This window comes from Rana temporaria, chromosome 6 (assembly GCF_905171775.1).
Source record: "Rana temporaria chromosome 6, aRanTem1.1, whole genome shotgun sequence".
NCBI classification, from domain to species: domain Eukaryota; kingdom Metazoa; phylum Chordata; class Amphibia; order Anura; family Ranidae; genus Rana; species Rana temporaria.
In genome coordinates this window covers 210,689,009-210,713,564 of record NC_053494.1, presented here as the reverse complement: position 1 = coordinate 210,713,564, position 24,556 = coordinate 210,689,009, and the positions used below count along the sequence as shown (strand labels likewise).

The window sequence follows — 24,556 nt, the reverse complement described above, 5'->3', positions numbered from 1 at the left end:
CCCCCATTGCCTCCTCTGATCTTCGCTTGCCTTTTGCTAAAGCCTGCAGGAAAATGCTGTGTTTTGTCTCATGTAGAGGGGTGTCTTCAGTTGTTGCATTTGCCATTCCAGTGTGACGCTGCAACAAGCCGCTTTGCCTGCAATGAGCAGACATCTTAATAGGGCCACCTGCGACCAAAGAAATGGTGCAAAGCAGGTTTCAGGAATCAGTAGCAAGCAGTTTCTGTAGCGTAGAGATTAAAAAAATTTTTGTCGTTTTTCAGAAGCCGAAAAATGATGTGTAGCCCACACACCATCATTTTAAATGACGTTTTTAAAAACTTCGTTTTTTTTCATGCTGAAAAATGATCGTGTGTACGGGGCATCAGAGATAAGGAGCATCCCCACATTTCGGATTACTCAACAAGGCAGCACATTGTTGATTTGCAAATTGCATAGCAACCAATCCGATTTTAGTTTACTGTCATAACAACTTCTCATTGGCTGCTTTGTGTTTCTGAACTTTGCCAGTGTATTCATCCATTCTGTGTCTATTAATGGTTCTGCGCCGGAGCTCGGCGTAAGTGGAAATTTACTGAAGCTAATTGCTTGCCGTCAGCGCGATGAAAAGATTACTTTAAATGTCACTGAGTTTTCCAGCTCCCCTTTGTATGTTGATTGTCAGATATGTTCGATGCTTTATCTACACCGGGGTCGTTTTACTTTTATGTTCTCCTATCTGCTGACACGCTCTGAAATTGCTTGTTTGTTGCCGTTCTCTTCTTCCTGTATGAATTTCTGTTCTATCTCTTCCTTCCAACATCAGAGATTGAGACATTTATTGAATATGAGGACGGTAAGTTCCTGCACTGCGAGGAGTTGGCTTGGTTTGCTCAACTGACTTTTATCTTGTCTTGTTACGTTTGTTTCATAACTTCATTGAAAACTACATTTTTACATCGCTTGAGAATTTACATATTTTTTTTCTTTTTGTTTGATTAACACAAGTTTAATCTGCTACAATTTTTTTTCTCTGGTTTTTCTCCCCCCACCCCCATCAACATGCTAAGAAAAAACATTCTGTTTTCATTATATTCCTGTGTATACACGTGCCAGTACTTGCGCTAACGCTACAGGTAAGAGGCATGGAGGAGCTCAGCTATGAGGAAAGATTAGAAGAACTAAATTTATTCACCCTTGAGAAGAGGAGAATAAGGGGGGATATGATCAACATGTACAAATATATAAGAGGTCCATACAGTGAACTTGGTGTTGAGTTATTCACTTTACAGTCAACACTGAGGACAAGGGGGCACTCTTTACGTCTGGAGGAAAAGAGATTTCACCTCCAAATACGGAAAGGTTTCTTCACAGTAAGAGCTGTGAAAATGTGGAACAGACTCCCTCCAGAGGTGGTTCTGGCCAGCTCAGTAGATTGCTTTAAGAAAGGCCTGGATTCTTTCCTAAATGTACATAATATAACCAAGTACTAAGATTTATAGGTAAAGTTGATCCGGGGTAAATCCGATTGCCTCTCCGGGGATCAGGAAGGAATTTTTTCCCCTGCTGTAGAAAAATGGATCATGCTCTGCTGGGGTTTTTTGCCTTCCTCTCCATCAACTGTGGGTATGGAGTTGGGTGTATGGGATTGTACTGTGTTTTTTATTTTGTTTGTTTGTTTTTTTTGTGGTTGAACTGGATGGACTTTTTTCAACCTAACTATGTAACTATGTACTGTACAGGTGACCTGCACGGAGAAGGTCCAAAAGTTCAAAATAATTCCAGCCTTGAAAGGGTTAATCTTTGCATCCTTGCTGCTCTCGCAACCAGCGGGCACTGGAAACTGCAAACACAATAGAAGAGCGCACCGGTTCTGGTGCAATACTGTGCATAGCTGCCTGAAAAATCACAGCACCCCGCTAGCATAGCATTGAGAAGAACAGAAACCCAATGATGACATCACAGGGTCCAAAATAAAGTATGTTGTGAAAACACACAAACAAAAAAGAGGAGTGCACAGGCTCTGGTGCAATACCCCTTATTTTTTATAATCACTTTGTGTATCTTGTCCAAACTGGTACCGAGATAGTCCATTCCTTTTTGCTCAAGGGTGACCTTTTGGGAACTGGTCTCCATTTTCTCCTAATGCCTCGTACACACAGTCGGATTTTCCGTCAGAATAAACTCTGATGGGTTCTTCTGATGAAATTTCGTTCAAGCTGTCTTGCATACACACCGTCGCACCAAATGCCGACCGTCGAGAACGCGGTGATGTACAACACTACAACGAGCCGAGAAAAATGAAGTTCAATGCTTCCGAGTATGCGTTGACTTGAATCTGAGCATGCATGGATGAATGGAATTTCCGATGGAAATGTATTCCGTCTGAAAAAAAAAGAGAACATGTACTCTTTCTAACTCCGTCGGAATTTCTGATGGAAAAAGTCCGATGGGGGCATACACATGAAAAATTCCGTCTGACTTTTTTCATCGGAAATTTCCAACCATGTGTACGCGGCATTACACCTTATTTTATGATGAAAACTAGATAAAAATGCACTCTCAAGAAAAAAATGTAATGCAGGCAGACGGTGGGAGCGGCCAGCAGGGTGCTGTGCATAGATTCCTGAAAAATCACAGCACCCTGTCAGCATTGCATTGAGAACAACAGAAACCCAATGATGACATCACAGGATCCTAAATAAAGAATAGCATGAAAACACACAAACAAGAAAAAAGGGCGACCAGGCTCTAGTGTAATACCCCTTATTTTTTATAATCACTTTGTGTATTTTGTCCAAACTGGTACCAAAATAGTCCATTCCTTTTTGCTCATGGGTAACCTGTTGGGTACTGGACTCCATTTTTCTCCTAACACCTAATTTTATGATGAAAACTAGATAAAAATGCACTCACACGAAAAAAATGTAATGCAGGCAGATGGTGGGAGGGGCCGGCAGGGTGCTGTGCTTAGCTTCCTGAAAAATTACAGCGCCCTGCCAGAATTGCATTGAAAAGAACAGAAACCCAGTGATGACATCACAGGATCCTAAATAAAGTATGTCTTGAAAACACACAAAAAAGAGAGTAGAGCGCACAGGCTGTGCTGCAATACCTCTTATTTTATGATGACAACTAGATAAAAATGCACTCACAAGAAAAAAAAACGAATCAAAGCTTATCAATCACATCTCCTCAATCACGGTTACTGTGCACCAAAATCCTCTCGCCACCCTTGGTAGGACCTCTAGCTGATAGTGTGGTTATGGCAGCAGTCCTGGATCAAATGCAGTCACCAATGTGATTGATCTCGTGCACCCCGACAGTTCAAATGGGCAGCTCTCTATTTACAGGAAGGACCCTCGGAGGAGATAAAGATAGTGTAAGAGAAATGAGAGCTCCACACCAATATCAACAGTCCATCGTAAAACAACCCAAAACTTTTGGACCATCAGTTTCATGCTTTCTTCTCATTATTACAGTCTATGACCGTTTGTCAGCAATCCACCATTTTTTTTACAAGCCCTGATGAAGGTGGAGGTCTTGGACCCTTGAAACGTGCTGGCTGTTTTTGGGGGAATACATTTTATGATGCGTATGGTGGATATTGATGTGGTGCTCTCTCATTTATCTTACACTACAGCAACTCTTTAATTTACAGAAGCAAAAAATTGGACGCCCCCCTCACCATTCACACAAGCTTTGCACGTTCGTCAAGCGGCTAGGATATACATTCCCAAATTTGGACATTATACAGGGAGTTCTGGCTTGGCTAAAGCATGGCATGTAAACAGACCACGTCTGGGATATTTAAACATGAGCAGAATACGGTACAGTGAAATCATGGCTATTAGTCGCAAGGTATTAAAAATAGATTGTGAAAATCTGACGTTCGCCTGGATAGAGACGAGCCGTCACCGAGCATCACCGAGCATCACCGACAGCCAATCTTCCCTTATAAGAGTCTCAGAAGAGGCATTGTCTGTCCTGTAGGTCATTGTTCTAGACGTCTTCTATGGGGGGGGGAAGGTGCAGGATCATAAAACACAGCTGCACTCTGTTAGATATATTTATTAGGATATGTACAGAATTATAGGCTGGTTATGTCAGTGATTGTTGAAGAGAAACTCTAGACAGTTTTTTTTTTCTTTTAAACCGTTTACAGCAATCTGCCAACAATTCTTTCACATTTTTTTTCTCTGGTTTTCAAATGAAAACTGAAATGCAAAATCAACAAATGTGGTCTATAGCTGGGGTAAAATATCAATCCAGGAGGTCATAGGCGTGCGCATAGGGTGTGCCAGTATGGTTGCCACCTGTCCAGGATTCACCCATTCGGGTTTTGTATCATGTGTCCGGGTTTCAGTCCACCTGAAACCCAGACACATTATTTAGACCAGGCCAGGGGGGGACTGACAACGCATGGGGCCCCCGGGCAAAAGCAGATTATGGGGCCCCCGGGCAATAGGAGATTATGGGACCCCCAGGCAATAGATTATGGGGCCACACAGTATACACATACAGTATATATACATTATACACACACACACATACAGTTTATATACACACAGAATACACATACAGACACTGAAAAGGTACAGGAGAGGCGGGGCAGCTATAATCTTGGGATTTTTAAAAAACACAGATTTTTACATACTGTCCCTGGTTTTACTGAAGCTGGCAACCCTGATGGGGCCCACTAGTGGCATAGGGCCTTTGGGCAGTGCCCGAATGGGCAGTCCGCCCCTGGACCAGGCTGTGGCTCCCCAGGTAACCGAGATAGTCATTCACAAATCTGTTGCCGCTGCGGGCGGCAGTTTGGGGGCCAGTTTGGCATCACTGAAGGGTAGGGTGATGATGTCAGCAGAAGCAATTTGGCCACACCCACTTGGGCGCTCTGTGCGCTACATTACTACTCCCCTTGGGGCACCCAATTGTGTTCCAGGTCTTTTATAATCCTATAGTGTTTACTGCAAAAGATATATAAATAAATTGCTCTGTGCCGCAAAAGTGTTTGGGTTTGGCTTGAAGAAAAGGTGGCAACCCTATGTGCCAGATGTGCCCAGGCACACCCTAATCACCCTGTGCTGCACAGATTCCCCTTGCTGCTTGGCTGCAGAGAAAGGGACTCTGGAATCTCTGTCCTCAGCCCCATTCTCTGTCTCAAAATGAGATATCAGGGGTTTGTTTAGGCCCCTGATATCTCACTAAATAAAATAAAAAATGATTGTACAAAAATATTGTAAAAAAAAATTTAATTGTAAAATGTAATAATAAAAATAAAATAAAAAGAAACTACTGACAACAGTCCCTGCCCACTGACACCATCCACTGTTCTACTGACACTGTCCATTTCCCTATGGCTACATATATGTACATACTGTATATACACATGCGTGTTTGAGCTTTGGGGTGCACACCCTAATGTAATAGGCTGCGCACACCTATGCAGGAGGTACAACATCAATCCAGCAGGTAAAATACTGATCCATGGGGTAAAACACCCACCTGTGGAGTGCAATATCAACCCAGGAGGTAAAGTACTGATCAATGGGGTAAAATACCAACCTGTGGGGTAAAATATTGACCGAGGGAGTAAATTACTGATCTATTGGGTAAAATATCAACCCAGGAGGCACAATACCGATCCATGGGGAAAAATATCAACCTGTGGGGTAAAGTAAAAAAAAACAAGGAGAGAGGCGCCTCTAAGTGTAGATGTTTTAATAACACTTTTAGCAATACAGAAAATTGGCAACTCACATTTGAGTAGAAAAGTAAAAAAATATTGCTTTTTTTTTCAAAATTGTCGCTCTATTTCTGTTTATAGGGCCAAAAAATCAAAATCGCAGAAGTGATCAACTACCACCAAAAGAAAGCTCTATTTGTGGGGAAAAAAAGGACGCCAATATTGTTTGGAAGTCACGTCGCACGACGCAATTGTCAGTTAAAGCGGCACAGTGCCAAATTGCAAAAAGTGCTCTGGTCTTTGGCCAGCCAAATGGTCCGGGGCTTAAGTGGTTAACATACCCAAACTGGGCAAATAATAAATGTTCATTATTAGGGTTTCAATGGAAAATAGACGCAAACATTTTTTATTTTTCTTTGCCCAGTATTTGTTATTATTTGTTCAACGAGGGTTGTAGCTTTCCTGAAGTTGAACTGAGATTGTTTTATGGGGTCAGTTTAGGTGAAAACAGATCTTAGGAGTTCTTTGCGAACGAGTCAACACGTGATTCGGGGACCACACAGGTGCCATGCTTTGTACAAGCCACCGTTTCCCATTTTACATCATCTACTTGAACCTGACCCTTTTCTGGCACTTCAATCCAAGTTGAATGTTTGACCTCTGTGACAGCTGCGCCACACAAGAGGCAGACGTGCCCGCTACGTCACCCAGCTGACACGGCCCTTTTGTAGTGGCTGAATCCTGCCTGTGAATTTCCCCCATTGTGTTTGTAGGCAAATACATCAGCTGATTAGGGGATGGTGTCACAAGTGCCAGAAAGACCGGGCTATGTCGGAATGTTTAACTTTCTACAAGAAAAGGAGGCTCTCAACTCCCACGATCCCTCACAGAGGGGCGAAACAAAAGGACTGGACCGTTCATTCTCACCCATCTTGTAGGATGTATGGATTAGTGAATGAATGTGGTGGGTTAGTCCTACAATTACTAGACTTAGAATGCTTAACAAAGTATAACTAAAAAATAAGAAAAGTTGTTAGGAGGCCATCTCAGGCTAAAGTGTACATGACAACAGATATGTCTGATTATTACTTGTGTATTTTTTTTTAAGGATTTTGTGATCTACTTTTCATACAAGAACTTTTGGACAGAACTTACACTTTATTACCAAAAGTACTGGGATGCCTGCCTTTACATGCACAAACTTTAATGTCATCCCAGTCTTAGTCCGTAGGGTTCAATATTGGGTTGGCCCACCCTTTGCAGCTATAACCGCTTCAACTCTTCTGGGAAGGCCGTCCACAAGGTTTAGGAGTGTGTCTTTGGGAATGTTTGACCATTCTTCCGGCACTAATGTTGGACGAGAAGGCCTGACTCAGTCTCCCCTCTAATTCATCCCAAAGGTGTTCTTATCGGGTTGAGATCAGGACTCTGTGAAGGCCAGTCAAGTTCCTCCACCCCAAACTCGCTCATCCATGTCTTTATGGAACTAACAAACTATGTCTTTTTGGAGACGTTGATTGGGAAGACCTGTCTCCTTCCAGTTCATCTCAAAGGTGTTCAGTGGGGTTAAGGTCAGGGCTCTGTGAAGGATACTCAAATTCCTAAACACTAAACTCATCAAACCATGTCTTTATGTGTACAGAGGACCGCAGTCTTGCTGGAACAGGAAATGGTCTTCCCCACAAGGTTGGAAAAGCACAATTGCCTAAAATGTCTTTGCATGTTGTAGGAATAGCAGTACCCTTCACTAGAAACTCCTGAACTCAAACTGTTGGTGGCATGGCTACCGTATTTGCTGGCATTTAAGGCGACCCCCTAATTTTCCAGCTAAAACGTTGGTTTTGAGATATACTCGCCGTATAAGACGACCCCCCTTCAGGTGCTTCAGATGGAGGGTCAGGTGCCAGATGTGGAGGGTCAGGTGCTCCAAACCAAAGTTCCGGTGGTGGATGGCGAAGTGGCCTTGGTAGGAAGAGGAGCCAAGAGGTAGCCCCATTGGGTAACATACTGTATACAGTATTACAGTATACCGCGCTGAGCCAATCACGACAAGCGATGTATTCTATTAATGAATACAAAGCCTGCTCAGGTTGGCTTTGAGATGCAGAGAGGTGTGGGCTGATGATATTACAACCTCTGCAAAGGCAGGCTTTTGTATTCATTAATAGAATACATCACTCGCTGTGATTGGCTCAGCGGACATTTAATGCACATCCAGCGGGCTGACATCCATATACCGGAGTATAAGACGACCCCCGATTTTTGGGGGATTTTTTTTAAGTGTAAAAGGTCGTCTTTTATGCCGGAAAATACGGTACATAATTTTGGACATCTAGAAGGTGTGATGGTCAGGTGTCCTTAAATTTAGCCATAGATCAGCTTTGCATTTTAACTATTCATCCTGACGAATCAGGCTTTAGGTGTTCTGACAGATTCCTGAACTGTTTATAATATCAGCCATCCATTTTATCAGAAATTATTTTATATGACTATGTAGCATTACTATATGACGATCTGTGAAGAGCTTGGTGCCACCAGCCAGTGTTGGGAGATGGAGGAAGAACGGGTGTAAAGGGCACAGGGATGAAAGTAGGGCACAGAGAAAGAGAGACCCATTGAAGCATGAATAGAACGAACTTGTGTATAAAAGGAGAATTAACTATTCATGGCACACTCTGTGGATCCCTCGTCTCGTCTTTTGTCCCTGTGAGAAAGTACTTGTGAGAGAGGTGGAAATCAATTAATCTGTTGTTCATTCTTTGGGAAATGTCACGACAGACGGTGACAAACTCAACACTGCAATGGCAAGCTTTAAATACGGGCAATTATTAATTACATTGGGGCTTATTTAATATGTCTTAAAGACTCTAAGATGTAGTCACAACATAAGATGTATGTAAGATGACTGTCGGCTCGGCACATTACTTGTTTGATTTACTAAACTGTATGTATAGTCAAATCTTTTTGTTTTTAGTTTTGGGCGGATTACGGAAGGGTTGTAAACCCATGGTAGGTTTTTCCATTGCTTGGGAGGTTTCCTTTCTCTTTCTGTCCTAGAGATGACACCACAGGAGAGGACAACCTTCCAAATTTGAATTGAGATCTTCAGTTATCACAGGACGATTTGTGTTGAAAGATTTCTCCTCTATTTCTGTTCCGGTGATAACATTCAAATTTGGATTCCCATAACTTTACGTCACATTGACAGTGGTCATCAGGACAATTTAATACATCTTCCCAGAAAGGTTTTTATCCACGGAGTTGGACAGTCCAACTCCAAGGGATTGCAGGAGCATACAGGAGGCTATAAAGAGACACAGGTGTCATGGAGGTACACAGGGAGACATGAGAGTGCACTGGAGACTCGTGTGCACACAGGGTACACATGGAAGCACAGGGGAGAATTTGGGGACACAGGACACACTGAAGATGTGGGGCACACTAGAGGCACAGAGACACACTGGGTACTTAGAGATACAGGGGCACACAGAGTACATTTGAGCACACTTTGTACACACAGGGGCACACAGGGTGCACTTGGAGACACAGGGAAATACACAGGTTGAACAGGGGAACACAGGGCACGCTAGAAACACAGATGAGCTCTTGACACAGGGACAATGAGGCACAAGGGTAGACAGAGGCTGCAGTAGAGATACAGGGGCACATTTGGAGACACAGGGGCATACAGGGCACGTCTGAAGATACAGGGCACACTTGAAGACACGGCACACAGGGCACACTTGAAGACACAGGGGCACACAGGGCACATGTGGAGATACAGGGCACACTTGAAGATGCAGGGGCACACAGGGCATACTTGAAAATGCAGGGGCACACAAGGCGCACTTGAAGACACAGGGGCACTTGGAGACACGGGTGCACAGGGCACACTTGGAGAGACAGTGGAACACAGGGTGACCAAGGAGACACAGGGGCACACAGGGTGCACAAGAGACATGGGAACACTAGAAACACAGATTACACAGGGACAATGAGGCATAAGGGTAGCACAGTGAACACTGGCAATTGAGAGGGCATGGAAGACACAGAAGACTGGAGGACAAAGGTAAAATTATTGCAGCAGGGGTGTTCTACATGCTTAACGCTGAGCCACACGTCGCCTCTTAAGCAACGCATACATTGATAAAAAAAAAAAAAATCATTTAACTTGTAGGTTGAGCGAAAAATAAAATATTCTATTCCCCCATCCACACATATGTTGTCAGAATACAATGATCAGTGTTTCTGGCTATAGCCGGCAGCACTGATCGTTCAAAAAAAAAACTGGTTGTACAGAAGTCAATCTGCCGGCATGGGGAAGGATGCACACAACACCTGTGCAGACAAACACATCCCTGCATGGGGCACAGATGAAAATGTCCCGCGTGAACGAGGCCTTATGATTATAAACATATATAAAACAGATTATTTTTATTTATTTATTAGCATGCTGATGAGGGAACGTGGAAATAGGGAAGGAAAATTCCAAGCAGATTAAACTTCCAAAGGACTTGTAGCATCAATCACAACCAGAGTGTTCATTTTGATGGGTCACAATGCCATAAAAATGTCTCCTTAATTGTGTGGGTTGACCCGTTTGACTCCATGTTCTTTTCATCAGCGAGTGACCTTCAGTGATGTGTGTGACATAAACAAGGTCTATGCAACGTCTTTAATTTGGGCAGATAATACCGATATATCCGAACATAACCGCAGCCATGTTGGTGTTTTGCACGTTTGCCTGTTGCCTGCCTTAGACGTTCCCATTTTCTGCAGTTTACCATCTTTAATTGGAGCTTCTATTACTACTACTCACTCCATCTACTCTCTCTGTTCCTTTGTAACCATACAATTGATGATCTTAATGGGCTAACCTTTACCCCCTTTTTTTTTTAGCAGAGCCCAGGAGTTATGTTGAGTCTGTTGCCCGTGCAGCTGGCATCGGCGCTCCCCCGTCCCCCACCCAACCACAGACCTACACCGTGGACACCCTGAGGAACGGAGGATACCCCAACACCTTTGCCTCCCACAGCCCCATTTCTACAAGCAGCCCCATACACAGCATGGATGGGTAAGACAGGAGATAACTTTAAATGTTTGAAGGGGAAATCTCCATAAGACTTATAACATGGCTCCCAACTGTCCATGATTTGGAGCAATGTCCCTCTGTCCCTCATTCCTCATTTGTCCCTCATTTTGGTCTGATCTATATTGTTGTATATAAAATGCACTTTTTATCTATCAAAAAGTCCGGGCCCTTTAATAAAAACAAGAAAATAAAATATAAAAAAAAGTTTAAAAAAAAATTGGGAAAAAAAAGATGTCATTTTTGTTTGGGAGCCACGTCGCACGACCGCGCAATTGTCAGTTAAAGCGACGCAGTGCCGAATCGCAAAAAGTGCTCTAGTCTTTGACCAGCAATATGGTCCGGGGGTTGAGTGGTTAAAGGGCCCGGAGGTCCTCTGGGCCCTTTATTAAAAGCAAAAAAAATAAATAAAAAAAATATATATAAAAACAAAATTATAAAAAAAAGGGGGGGTTGCCCTTTAACCACTCAACCCCCGGACCATATTGCTGGTCAAAGACTTTTTGCGATTCGGCACTGTGTCGCTTTAACTGACAATTGCGCGGTCGTGCGACGTGGCTTCCAAACAAAATTGGCGTCCTTTTTTTCCCCACAAATAGAGCTTTCTTTTGGTGGTATTTGATCACCTCTGCGGTTTTTAGTTTTTGCGCTATAAACAAAAATAGAGCGACAATTTTGAAAAAAATGAATATTTTTTAGATTTTGCTATAATAAATATCCCCCAAAAATATATAAAAAAACATTTTTTTTCCTCAGTTTAGGACGATACGTATTCTTCTACATATTTTTCGTAAAAAAAAATCGCAATAAACGTTTATTGATTGGTTTGCGCAAAAGTTATAGCGTTTACAAAATAGGGGGTAGTTTTATGGCATTTTTCTTAATATTTTTTTTTTACTAGTAATGGCGGCGCTCTGCAATTTTTTTTTCGGTACTGCGACATTATGGCGGACACTTCGGACACTTTTGACTAATTTTTGGGACCATTGGCATTTTTATAGCGATCAGTGCTATAAAAATGCATTGATTACTATAAAAATGCCACTGGCAGGGAAGGGGTTAACACTAGGGGGCGGGGAAGGGGTTAAGTGTGTTCCCTGGGTGTGTTCTAACTGTAGGGGGGGTGGACTCACTAGGGGAAATGACTGATCGCTGTTCATACTGTACATTGTATGAACAGACGGTCAGGCATTTCTCCCCTGACAGTCACGACGCATTTACATAAAACACGGCCCCATCACATCCATTTGAATTCCGAACCCTTACGCCGCCAAAGATACACTACGCCGCCGTAACTTACGGCGCAAATTCTTTGAGGATGAGAAAAAAAAAAGTTACGGCGGCGTAGTGTATCTTAGCTACGCTACGCCCGGCGGAGAGAAGCGCCGATCTACGTGGATCTGCCCCTAAATGAGTAGAATAGAAAATTATGAAAAATAAAATAATAGAATTGGAAAGAATAAAAAAAGAACAGGAAATAATTAGAATAGAAAATAGAATAGGAAAGAATAAAAAAAGAACAGGAAATAAAAAAAGAATAGAAAAGAATGTAATAGACTATCTGAATTTGAATTTGAAAATAAAAACAAAAAATTCAAAACGTATTCAAATTTTAATTAGGAAAGTAATTTGAGTTCAACAAATTATAATCAAAAATAAATCAATAATACAATAGAAAATAATAAAAAATGAAATGATAGAATAGTAAACAATATAATAAAATAGATTAACGCTAAAAACAGAAAATAAAAGAATAGGGTAGAATAGTATAGAAAAAATAGAATAGAATGAATATAGCCGCATGAAATTAAAATTTCGAGTTGATTTGAGAACAACAAATATATAAAACGAATCATTCTGACGTGACAGATCAAAATGATCAACTTTACGAACAAATCTGAAACAACAAATTTTTCAGCCGTGCACGTCTCTATTTACAACCACAGGGCCCGTACGTGGATGGAAATTTGGCCTGTCCCTGCTGAACTTCGATCCATGTATGGGTAGCTCAAGTTAGATTTTTTTTTTTCTTTGAGAGCATGACAAGCCCTACTCCATAGAATCCATGGTTTCCACACACTGATGGAAATGGCTGTATGGAAAAGCATTACCCCCGCTGGAACTTACACAGTGCTCATGACTCTTTGCTGCCTCCATGTGGCAGCACCCGGTCCCTGCGTCGGCCAACTGGAAAGTAGCAGTGCTGTTCCATGAAGGAAGAAGCAGGGCGAGTCGCATGCTCCCCATACTCAGAAGTACCGGGTATTGTTTGTTGCATTGGCAGCCAGATATTTGCAAAAAATGTGAAAGTCCTCTAGACTTGCTGTGGCCTTCGTTCCAACGTGACTTCTCAGTTCTATACATTCCACCCATTCCCAGAGCATAGTGACGGCCTTTTCTGGGAACAAAAGGCAATTCAGAAAATCATTTTTCAGATCATTTTAAACATGCATTTCAAATATCCTTCACACATTCTTGTTCGTTTTTTTTTTTTTTTGCTAATTTTCTACTGCAAAATGTTATACTTTTTTTATTTTATTTATTTTTTATTTGTCAGGTGATCAAAGGGGTTGTAAAGGTTCGTTTTTTATTTTCTAAATTGGTTCCTTTAAGCTAGTGCATTGTTGGGTCACTTACCTTTTCCTTCCATTTCCCTTCTAAATGTTGTTTTTCTTTGTCTGAATTTCTCACTTCCTGTTCCTCCTCAGGAAGCTTGCCCCTATCATCTGAGCCGTTCTGGCTGGGGGTTAGTCAGCGTGCTCGCCCCCTCCCTTGAGACTACATCCCTGTGGGGAGACACCCTATTACATACCTCCCAACATTTAAAAAGTCCACTGCAGGACAGTTGTTGAGTGGGGGGGGATCGAAGTTGTTGAGCGGGGAGGGGGGGGGGCAACGTTTTTGAGCGGGGGGGGATCGAAGTTGTTGAGCAGGGAGGGAATCGAAGTTGTTGAGCGGGGGGAGCTCGGATCCTCTCAGTGCGGGAAATTTAACCCTTTTGCGGGACTGCGGGAATATGCAGTCAGTGCGGGATAATCCCGCGGAATCTGTGCTTGTTGGGAGGTATGCTATTATCCACGTTATCCTGTTCTGGCTGGGGGTTAGTCAGCGTGCTCGCCCCCTCTCTTGGGACTACATCCCTGCGGGGAGACGCCCTATTATCCAAGCTGTTCTGGCTGGGGGTTAGTCAGCGTGCTCGCCCCCTCCCTTGGGACTACATCCCTGCGGAGAGACGCCCCATCATCCGAGCCGTTCTGGTTGGGGGTTAGTCATGTGCTCGCCCCTCCCTTTGGGACTACATCCCTGCAGGGTGACTCCCCATTTTCCGAGCCGTTCTGGCCGGGGGTTAGTCAGCGTGCTCGCCCCTCCCTTGGGACTACATCCCTGCGGAGAGACGCCCCATCATCCGAGCCGTTCTGGTTGGGGGGTTAGTCATGTGTTCGCCCCCTCCCTTGGGACTACATCCCTGCGGGGAGACGCCCTATTATCCAAGCTGTTCTGGCTGGGGGTTAGTCGGCGTGCTCGCCCCCTCCCTTGGGACTACATCCCTAGGGGGAGACGCAGCCTGTGTTCACAGGGATGTAGTCCCAAGGGAGGGGACGAGCACGCTGACTAACCCCCAGCCAGAACGGCTCGGATGATGGGGGCAAGCTTACTGAGGAGGAACAGGAAGTTAGTAAAGAAATTCAGACAAAGAAAAAAAAAACATTTAGGGCCAGATTCTCGTACAGCAACGTATCTATAGGTGTGCGTTATGTATCCGATTTACGTTACGCCTCCGCAACTTAGACGGGCAAGTGCAGTATTCTCAAAGCACTTGCTCCGTAAGTTGCGGCGGCATAGCGTAAATCGGCCGGCGGAAGACCGCCTAATTCAAATGTGGAACAGGGGGGCGTGTTTTATGTAAAATAACCATGACCCGACGTGATTGACGTTTTTCATGCGCCGTCCGTGGACATATCCCAGTGCGCATTGCTCCAAATACGCCGCAAGGACTTATTGGTTTTGACGTGAACATAAATTACGTCCAGCCCCATTCAAGGACGACTTACGCAAACGACGTAAAATATTCAAAATTCGACGCGGGAACGACGGCCATACTTAACATTGGTACGCCGCATGTACGCCACCATATAGCAGGGGTAACTTTACGCCGGGAAAAGCCTAACGCAAACGGCGTAACTGTACTGCGTCGGCCGGGCGTACGTTCGTGAATTCGCATATCTAGCTGATTTACATATTTCTAGGCGTAAATCAGCGTACACGCCCCTAGTGGCAGTTACGATCCTACGGCGTAAGAGACTTACACCGGTCGGATCTAATAGAAATCTATGCGTAACTGATTCTAAGAATCAGGCGCATAGATACGACGGCGCAACTCGGACATACGACGGCTTATCTGGAGATACGCCGTCGTATCTCCTTTGTGAATCCGGGCCTTAGAAGGGAAATCAAAGGAAGAGGTAAGTGAACCAACAATGCACTAAAGGAACCTATTTAGAAAATAAAAAACGAACCTTTACAACCCCTTTAACATCTGAAAATGGGCACCCGTTGGCACGCACGCTTTAGTTACTTTTTACAATTTGTCTCTTGCAGGGTGTCTGTCAGAAGCTGTCCATCAGCAGAGAGCAGCGTCCGTCTGCCCACCCCCACCCAGCCGTCTGCGGATTCCAGTTTCAGGTCCACCAGCTTGTCTCAGGCATCACCACAAAGCAGTTATCAGAACGCGTCGCCCACACCCAACATGGCGCACCACGTGGGCACACCTGTCAGCTCATATGACGGATATCAGTACAGCCCCAATAACGGCATCACACAGACGGACGGTTTCTCTGGACCTCCGGTTGGCGTACTCTCCAGCCAGGTTTTACATGGAAGCCCCCAGCCGCTTCACAGAACGGTGGGCACCAACACTCCTCCGAGCCCTGGATTCGGAAGAAGAGTCATCACCCCAACCATGTCTAATGCTCCTCCAAGCCCGAGCTTGAGCAGGCATCCCTTTATGGCACAAAGCATGGGAACTGTGCCACCGGGCAGCCCAAGCCTTGTCCGTCACCAGGCTGTAATGACAGGAAGTGCCCCGGTTACACCAGGAAGCCCCAGCTTGGAGCGACATCTCCTTCATGGGTTCTCCACCCCTGAGGAGCGACGTCCTACGTTGTCCAGGCAGAGCAGCGCTTCCGGATACCAGGCTCCATCCACCCCAAGTTTCCCCGTGTCGCCTGCATACTACCAAGGCATGAGCAGCCCTTCCTCCTCTTCCCCGGACTCCACCCTTTACCGCCAGGGAAGCCCCGTTCCTCAGCCCTCGCTGCCGGAAAAACGGAGAATGTCCTCTGGCGACAGGTCCAGCAGTTTGCCGAACTACTCCACCCTCAACGGAAAAGCTCCTTCACCCATGTCCAGTGGCATGTCCAGCCCAAGCAATGGCAACACAATGGCATTCACCCAGACGTTGCCGGACTTCTCCAAATTCTCCATGCCAGGTACGAGGGGGTTTCTCCCATAAGCAGGAAACACATCTCGTATCCTGATCTATAATAATGTATTCATATTATGTGCCAATGAGGTCTACTCCAGTCCAAAAAAAAAAATCCCCTGTACTGTGGGGGTCCGGTATGTACAGAAGGGCCCATGGTAATGCGTGCATGAAGATATACACTGTATTACCAAAAGTATTGGGACACCTGCCTTTACACGCACATGAACCTGAATGGCGTCTTAGTCCGTAGGGTTAAATATTGAGTTGGCCCCGCCTTTTACAGCTATAACAGCTTCAACTCTTCTGGGAAGGCCGTCCACAAGGTTTAGGAGTGTGTCTATGGGAATGTTTGACCATTCTTCCAGAAGCGCATTTGTGAGGTCAGGCACTGATGTTGGACCAGGAGGTCTGGCTCGCAGTCTCCTATTCATCCCAAAGGTGTTCTATCGGGTTGAGGTCAGGACTCTGCGCAGGCCAGAAAAGTTCTTCCACCCCAAACTCACTTACCCATGTCTTTATGGACCTTGCTTTAGGCTTTCATGGGGGTCAGACTGTGGCTAGTGGGGGTAGAAAATGCCTCAAAGTCAGACGGATATACAATGCCCAAGGCTCAGTGGTTTTAGTGGGAGGAATAGTGTTCCATTGTTGGTGTCAGAAGGAATAGTGCCCCATCATTGGTGTCAATGGGAGGAATAGTGACCCTTTCATTGGTATCAGTGGGAGGAATAGTGCCCCATCATTGGTGTCAGTGGGAGAAATAGTGTCCCATCATTGGTGTCAGTGGGAGGAATAGTGTCCCATCATTGGTGTCAGTGGGAGAAGTGGTGCCCCAAGGGCCAGGCTAGGAGTCTAGTTCATGGTCATTCATCTCACAGCCACCAAGGAGAATTGGTCGTTCATTTGGGTTTCTGTTTTCCAGACAGCAGCCCGGAGACCCGAGCGAATGTCAAGTTTGTTCAGGACACATCCAAGTATTGGTACAAGCCGGAGATCTCCCGAGACCAGGGTGAGTTTTCTTCCCCGGAACATTTACTTTTTTGTATTATGTGTAAGTTTTATATCAATGAAAAAAGTGTTTTTCCCCAAATCATCTACAATTCACATACAAAGCTTTGTGAATGATAATAAAAATGTTACTTCTGAGAAAAGAAAGAACTTCTCTAATGAAGTCTGGATTTGTAGTCGCGTCTAATAATAGAGACAAGGCATTACCTGGAAGGAATCCTGTACTAAAACAAAATGTATCAAGGGGGAAAACACAGGTATTGATAGATTGTAGAAAAAAAACGTTATGCATTTTCCCAGCTGATCTCTGATCGCCAATGCTGATCAAACTTCAGACATTTTTGGTGGCAAATTTTCTTTTCTTTGCCTGGATATATTAACTCCTTATGGTCCACCCCATGCAGATCGACTGCAGCAGGGCGACCCTCCTGAGCAAAATCACGTACCTGAAGGTGATTTTGCGCAGTGGTTCTAAGGCTCGCGCGCACGCCGCCGGCTGTGTCCAAATTGGACACAGCGGGAACCAATCAGTGGGTCCGGCGGATGCTTAGTTCTCAGGAGAGGGAGAATGCCGGTCTGCCTATGTAAACAAGGCACACCGCCGTTTTGTAAAAGAGGAAGATGGTCGTCTTGTGTTTCTGCTTAGCAAAAACACGGATCTCTGTCTTCCTCCAGTCAAAGCATCTCCCCCACACAGTTAGAAAGCACTCCTTAGGAGCACATTTAACCCCTTTGATGTTAACCCCTTCCCTGCCAGGGCATTTTTTTAGCACCGATCTCTGTATTAGGGTCACTGGTCCCCAAAAAGTGTCGGGTGTCTGATTTATCCGCCGCAATGTCACGGTCCTGCTAAAAATCGCTGATTGCCACCATTACTAGTAGAAATAAATAAATAAAAATTATTTAATACATCCCATAGTTTGTAGACACTATGGCCCAGATTCTCAGAAGAGATACGACGGCGTATCTCCAGATACGCGGTCGTATCTCTGCGTTGCGCGGTCGTATCTATGCGCCTGATTCTTAGAATCAGTTACGCATAGATTTCCCGTAGATCCGACTGGCGTAACTGTGTTACACCGTCGGATCGTAACTGCATATTTACGCTGGCTGCTAGGTGGCGCTTCCGTAGAATTCCGCGTTGAGTATGCAAATTAGCTAGATACGCGAATTCCCGAACGTACGCCCGGCCGACGCAGTAAAGTTACGTCGTTTGTATGAACAAATTCTTAACAGTGAATATGTTCTGGAATATCCATTTGTTCCAAAATTAAGACCCGGATTCTCGTACGAGTTACGCCGGCGTATCTCCAGATACGCCTTCGTAACTCTGAGTCCGAGCCGTCGTATCTTTGCGCCTGATTCTTAGAATCAGTTACGCATAGATTTGTATTAGATCCGACCGGCGTAAGTCTCTTACGCCGTCGTATCTTAACTGCATATTTACGCTGGCCGCTAGGGGCGTGTACGCTGATTTACTCCTAGAAATATGTAAATCAGCTAGATACGCGAATTCACGAACGTACGCCCGGCCGACGCAGTACAGATACGCCGTTTACGTTAGGCTTTTCCCGGCGTAAAGTTACCCCTGCTATATGAGGCGTACCAATGTTAAGTATGGACGTCGGGCCAGCGTCAAATTTTTCACGTTTTACGTCGTTTGCGTAAGTTGTTCGCGAATAGGGCTGTGCGTCATGTTCACGTCATGTTCACGTCGAAAGCATTGGCTTCTTGCGGGTTAATTTGGAGCATGCGCACTGGGATACTTTCACGGACGGCGCATGCGCCGTTCGTAAAAAGCGTCATTTACGTGGGGTCACATTAAATTCACCTAAAACACGCCCACATCTACCACATTTGAATTAGGCGGGCTTACGCCGGCCTATTTACGCTACGCTGCCGCAACTTTTGGGAACTGGTTTGAGAATACGGCACTTGCCTGTCAAAGTTGCGGAGGCGTAACGTAAATAGGATACGTTACGCCCGCACAAAGATACGCGGTTCTACGTGAAACCGGGCCTAAATGTTAAAAGCAAACAACATTTTCAAGGATTTCTGAATTACCCCTTCAGCTTTTAGGGCAAAAAAAAACAAACATCTACTTTAACTGCTGACCAGGCAGGTGAGAACGACCATCGATGGTCTGGATTCCAAGGCAGTAGAATTAAAAGGGCTGGAAATGGAAGGATCAGTATTATGGCCCAGATTCACAAAAGAGATACGACGTCGTATCTCTGTTTTAGGGTCTTCCTAACTAGACATGTGCACAGCAAAAATTTTCGTTTATTTCTGTTTCGTTTCTGTTCGTTTATCGTGATTCGTAACGAGTCGTAATTTCGTAAGACGTTAGTTATCGTATTCGTATTTTTTAGTATTTTCGTAACACTTTTTTTTCTGTTTCCGTTTTTTTCTGTTCGTTTATTTTTCGTTGAATCGAGATTCGTATTTTAGTTATATTTTGTATTCTGCCGCGTTCGTATTTTTAAAATGATTTTATTTGTTCCTTCGTTTTTACGTTAGTTTAATTTTCGTTGTTTTGCTATTCGTATTTACATTATATTTTCCATCATGCCGCATTCATATTTTCGTAAGAAATATATTTTCGTTGCTTTATGATCATTCGTATTTTCGTGTCTAATTTCCTTTGATTGTAAAAATGTACTTTTTTAGATTTTATTGCATTCATAATTCTGTTAGAATACATTTTACGTTTATTCGACACACTACTCGTCGTAATTTTGTAATTCGTACTTTACTGTGATTGACTTGACTGTCTTAGTTAGCACACACACCCTGTCTAGAATGAAGTCTGACGTAGAAGAAAACTAAAATATGTCAGATATTACAAATACAAATCTGTCAGATATTACAAATACAAACCTAGAAATTAGATACACTGCAGTCTAACACAGAAAAAGACACAAGGAGCCAGGAGGTAATGAGAAAGAAGCTCATTGGGGGAAGGAACAAACCTCTTCAGAGGAAAGGCACAGCGCTCAGTGGCTATTGGTCAATGTCCAGAAATATTTCAGTACTAACGAAAGCCAATTTACATTATTTCGTATTTTCGTTGTTTTCATTTCCGTTTTCCGAAGATTCGGAATTTATTTTTCGTTAGTTTTGATTTTCGTTTTTTATTCTTTGTTTGGCATTTCCGTTGTTTTCTTTTCGGTCATTCGAATATTAGTAAGTTTGCATTTTCGTTCATTTTGTTTTTCGTAATTATTATTTTTTTTGGGTTCGGTATTTTCGTTGTTTCTATGTTTTCGTTTCTTTCATCTTTCGTATCTTCGTTGTTTTTCATATTCGTTATTTTGAAAATATCGTTATTCGTTATTAATTGTGCTAAATTGTTCGTTCATTCATATGTTAACGAATCAACGGAAAACGTATTCGTAACTTAAAAAAATTGCACATGCCTATTCCTAACTATGCGACTGATTCATAGAATCAGTTACGCATAGTTGGCCCTAAGATCCGACAGGTGTAATTGAATTACACTGTCGGATCTTAGGATGCAATACCTCGGCCGCCGCTGGGGGGAGTTTGCGTCGTAAACCAGCGTCGGGTATGCAAATTAGTAGTTACGGCGATCCACGACGGTTTTTCGCGTTCGCTACGCCGCTGCTAGTCTAGTTTCCCGTCGCAAAGTTAGTCGTCGTTTTTGGTGCCCTAACTTTACACAGCACACGTATGTGCTGTATAAAGTATGGCCGTCGTTCCCGCGTCGAAATTTGAAAATGTTTTGTTCTTGCGTAAGACGTCCGGGAATACGAAAGTACGCTACGCACGTCGCCGTTCGAAAAAATTACGTCACTTCGCGCAAAGCGCGGCGGGAATTTCAAAACGGAGCATGCGCAGTAGGTCCGGCGCGGGAGCGCGCCTAATTTAAATGGCACACGCCCCTTTGAATTACGCAGGCTTACGCCGGAGGCCGCCAGCGTAAGTTTTCATGCAAGTGCTTTGAGAATCAGGCACTTGCGATAAAAACTTGCGGCGGTGTAACGTATCTACGATACGTTACGCCGCCGCGATTCTGCGTGAATCTAGGCCTATATGCAGTACTAATCAACTACATAGGAGGACTGTCATCCAAATATTGTTTTTTAATTCTGAAGATAAAGTATTGTGTTTTTTTTTTTTTTTTCAATTCAGCAATTGGTTTATTAAAGGACAAAGATCCGGGTGCCTTCATAATTCGAGATAGCCACTCGTTCAGAGGAGCCTATGGACTCGCCATGAAGGTCGCCACGCCGCCTCCTAATACAGGACAGCAGAGCAAGAAAGGTAATTACCATGGAAGGGGGCAGTATTGGCATAAACTGACATAATGGAGCAATTTTAATAAATCATCTTCTCTGCCCTCTTAGGAGATTCCACCAATGAGCTGGTGAGGCACTTCCTCATAGAGACCAGCCCCCGAGGAGTGAAATTAAAGGGGTGCCCAAATGAACCTTATTTTGGTAAGCCCAAACGTAAAAATGTATTTTTATTACTATTAGCGTGACGTATCCATTGTAGAAAATGTTAATTTTGGATAAAAGTAATAACTTAACTGCTTGCCGACCAGTTATACGGCGGCAGGTCGGCTCCCCTGCGCGAGAGCCCGTAGCTATACGTCGGCTCTCGCGCAGGCCACTAGAGGCACGTGCGGGCTCGCCCCTGACTCCCGTGCGCGTGCCCGGCGGGCGCGATTGCTCGTTACAGAGCGGGGACCGGGAGCTGTGGGTGTAAACCCACAGCTCCCGGTTCTGTCAGGGGAGAAATGCTGATCTTCTGTTCATACAATGTATGAACAGCGATCAGTCATTTCCCCTAGTGAGGCCACTCCCCCCTAGAGTTAGAACACACCCAGGGAACATACTTAACCCCTTCCCCGCCCCCTAGTGTTAACCCCTTCCCTGCCAGTGGCATTTTTATAGTAATCCAATGCATTTTTATGGCACTGATCGCTATAAAAATGCCAATGGTCCCAAAAATGTGTCAAAAGTGTCCGAAGTGTCCGCCATAATGTCGCAGTACCGAAAAAAAACCGCTGATCGCCGCCATTACTAGTTAAAAAAAAAATATTAATAAAAATGCCATAAAAATACCCCCTATTTTGTAAACGCTATAACTTTTGCGCAAACCAATCAATAAACGCTTATTGCGATTTTTTTATTACGAAAAATACGCAGAAAAATACGTTTCGGCCTAAACTGAGAACATTTTTTTTTTTATATATTTTTGGGGGATATTTATTATAGCAAAATGTAAAAAATATTCATTTTTTTCCAAATTGTCGCTCTATTTTTGTTTATAGCGCAAAAACTAAAAACCGCAGAGGTGATCAAATACCACCAAAAGAAAGCTCTATTTGTGGGGAAAAAAGGACGCCAATTTTATTTGGGAGCCACGTCACATGACCGCGCAATTGTCCGTTAAGGCGACGCAGTGCTGAATCGCAAAAAGTGCTCTGGTCTTTGACCAGCAATATGGTCCGGGGGTTAAGTGGTTAAGAGAAACGGGTTAGAAATGAGCTATATTGGATTTATGTTCTCTTTTTTTTTTCTGCAGGTTGCCTCTCAGCACTGGTGTATCAGCACTCAATCACACCCCTGGCACTGCCCTGCAAGTTGGTCATACCCAGCAGAGGTAACGACAATTCTTTGCAACTACTAATCTGCTTTTAGGGCCGGTTCACACCACATGCAGTTCAGTGCGTTTTTTTTTTTTTGCATCAAAAACGCATGGAAAGTCGGTTATATGGTTTTCAATGGCATAGTTAACATCAGTGCTTGCAGTTTCCAGAAGAAAAGAAAAAGTAGAACATGCTGCATTTTACCTGCACTGGACTGTACTGGAACGTTGTCAAGGTTAATAATCCAAGGTTAATAAAAAAGAGGGGTGAAAAAAAGTACTGGACTGCATTAAAAACGTACCAAAATCGCACTGGAACGCATCAAAAACGTGCATTCAAAAAAAGCACCTGGAACGCATCCGGATTGCGTTTCTATGGCGTGAACTGGCCCTTAGGGTTTGTTCACAGCAGGAGGTGCGCTTGAGCGCGTACACTTTTTCTTGTGCATCTCGCATGCCGAGTTTTAGGGCTCCCCATTTATTTGTTTTACTTGAATTTTATTGAGAATAATTAAGGACACCGGGCACTTAGAGAATATACAATAACAGGAAAAAATCAAAAGGAGATTCTCTCTGCAAGTATTATAACTTAACCACTTCAGCCCCAAGAGAATTCCCCACCCCCCTTCCTGATCAGAGCATTTTTTGTGATTCGGCACTGGGTCGCTTTAACCGACAATTGCGCGGTAGTGCGACGTGCCACCCAAACAAAGTTTTTTTCTCCACAAATAGAGCTTTCTTTTGGTGGTATTTGATCACCTCTGCGTTTTTTTATTTTTTGCGCTATAAACAAAAATAGAGCGACAAGTTTGAAAAAAAACACTATTTTTTTACTTTTTGCTATTAAAGCGGAGGTTCACCCAAAAAACAAGTATACATACTATAGAGGGGGGGAAGCCATACTGTAGAGGCGGGGAAGCCATACTATAGAGGGGGGGGAGCCATACTATAGAGGGGGGGGGAGCCATACTATAGAGGGGGGGGAAGCCATACTATAGAGGGGGGGAAGCCATACTATAGAGGGGGGGGGAAGCCATACTATAGAGGCGGGGGGAAGCCATACTATAGAGGGGGGGAAGCCATACTATAGAGGGGGGGGGAAGCCATACTATAGAGGCGGGGGGAAGCCATACTATAGAGGGGGGGAAGACATACTATAGAGGCGGGGGAAGCCATACTAGAGAGGGGGGGGAAGCCATACTAGAGAGGGGGGGAAGCCATACTAGAGAGGGGGGAAGCCATACTAGAGAGGAGGGGAAGCCATACTAGAGAGGGGGGGGAAGCCATACTATAGAGGGGGGGGAAGCCATACTATAGAGGCGGGGGGAAGCCATACTATAGAGGCGGGGGAAGCCATACTATAGAGGCGGGGGAAGCCATACTATAGAGGCGGGGGAAGCCATACTAGAGAGGGGGGGAAGCCATACTAGAGAGGGGGGGAAGCCATACTAGAGAGGAGGGGAAGCCATACTAGAGAGGGGGGAAGCCATACTAGAGAGGGGGGAAGCCATACTAGAGAGGGGGGAAGCCATACTAGAGAGGGGGGAAGCCATACTAGAGAGGAGGGGAAGCCAGAGGGGGGGAGCTATACTAGAGGGGGGGAGCTATACTAGAAGGGGGGAGCTATACTAGAGGGGGGGAGCTATACTAGAGGGGGGGGAAGCCATACTAGAGGGGGGGGAAGCTATAC

General features: G+C 44.3%; 1 protein-coding gene across 8 annotated transcripts in view; it reads left to right on the top strand.

The window, feature by feature from the left end:
* Window positions 1–24,556, top strand: part of TNS1 (tensin 1) — a 506,243-nt gene that overhangs the window by 467,256 nt on the left and 14,431 nt on the right. For 5 of the 8 annotated variants that reach the window (XM_040358200.1, XM_040358204.1, XM_040358203.1 and 2 more), the window contains 7 exons: window positions 806–835; window positions 10,568–10,742; window positions 15,357–16,246; window positions 17,162–17,248; window positions 21,403–21,534; window positions 21,618–21,710; window positions 22,804–22,881. In XM_040358200.1, the coding sequence (XP_040214134.1) occupies window positions 806–835; window positions 10,568–10,742; window positions 15,357–16,246; window positions 17,162–17,248; window positions 21,403–21,534; window positions 21,618–21,710; window positions 22,804–22,881 (1,485 nt within the window). The remainder of the gene's footprint in view (window positions 1–805; window positions 836–10,567; window positions 10,743–15,356; window positions 16,247–17,161; window positions 17,249–21,402; window positions 21,535–21,617; window positions 21,711–22,803; window positions 22,882–24,556) is intronic. The other 3 variants (XM_040358202.1, XM_040358205.1, XM_040358201.1) reach the window with 2 other exon arrangements.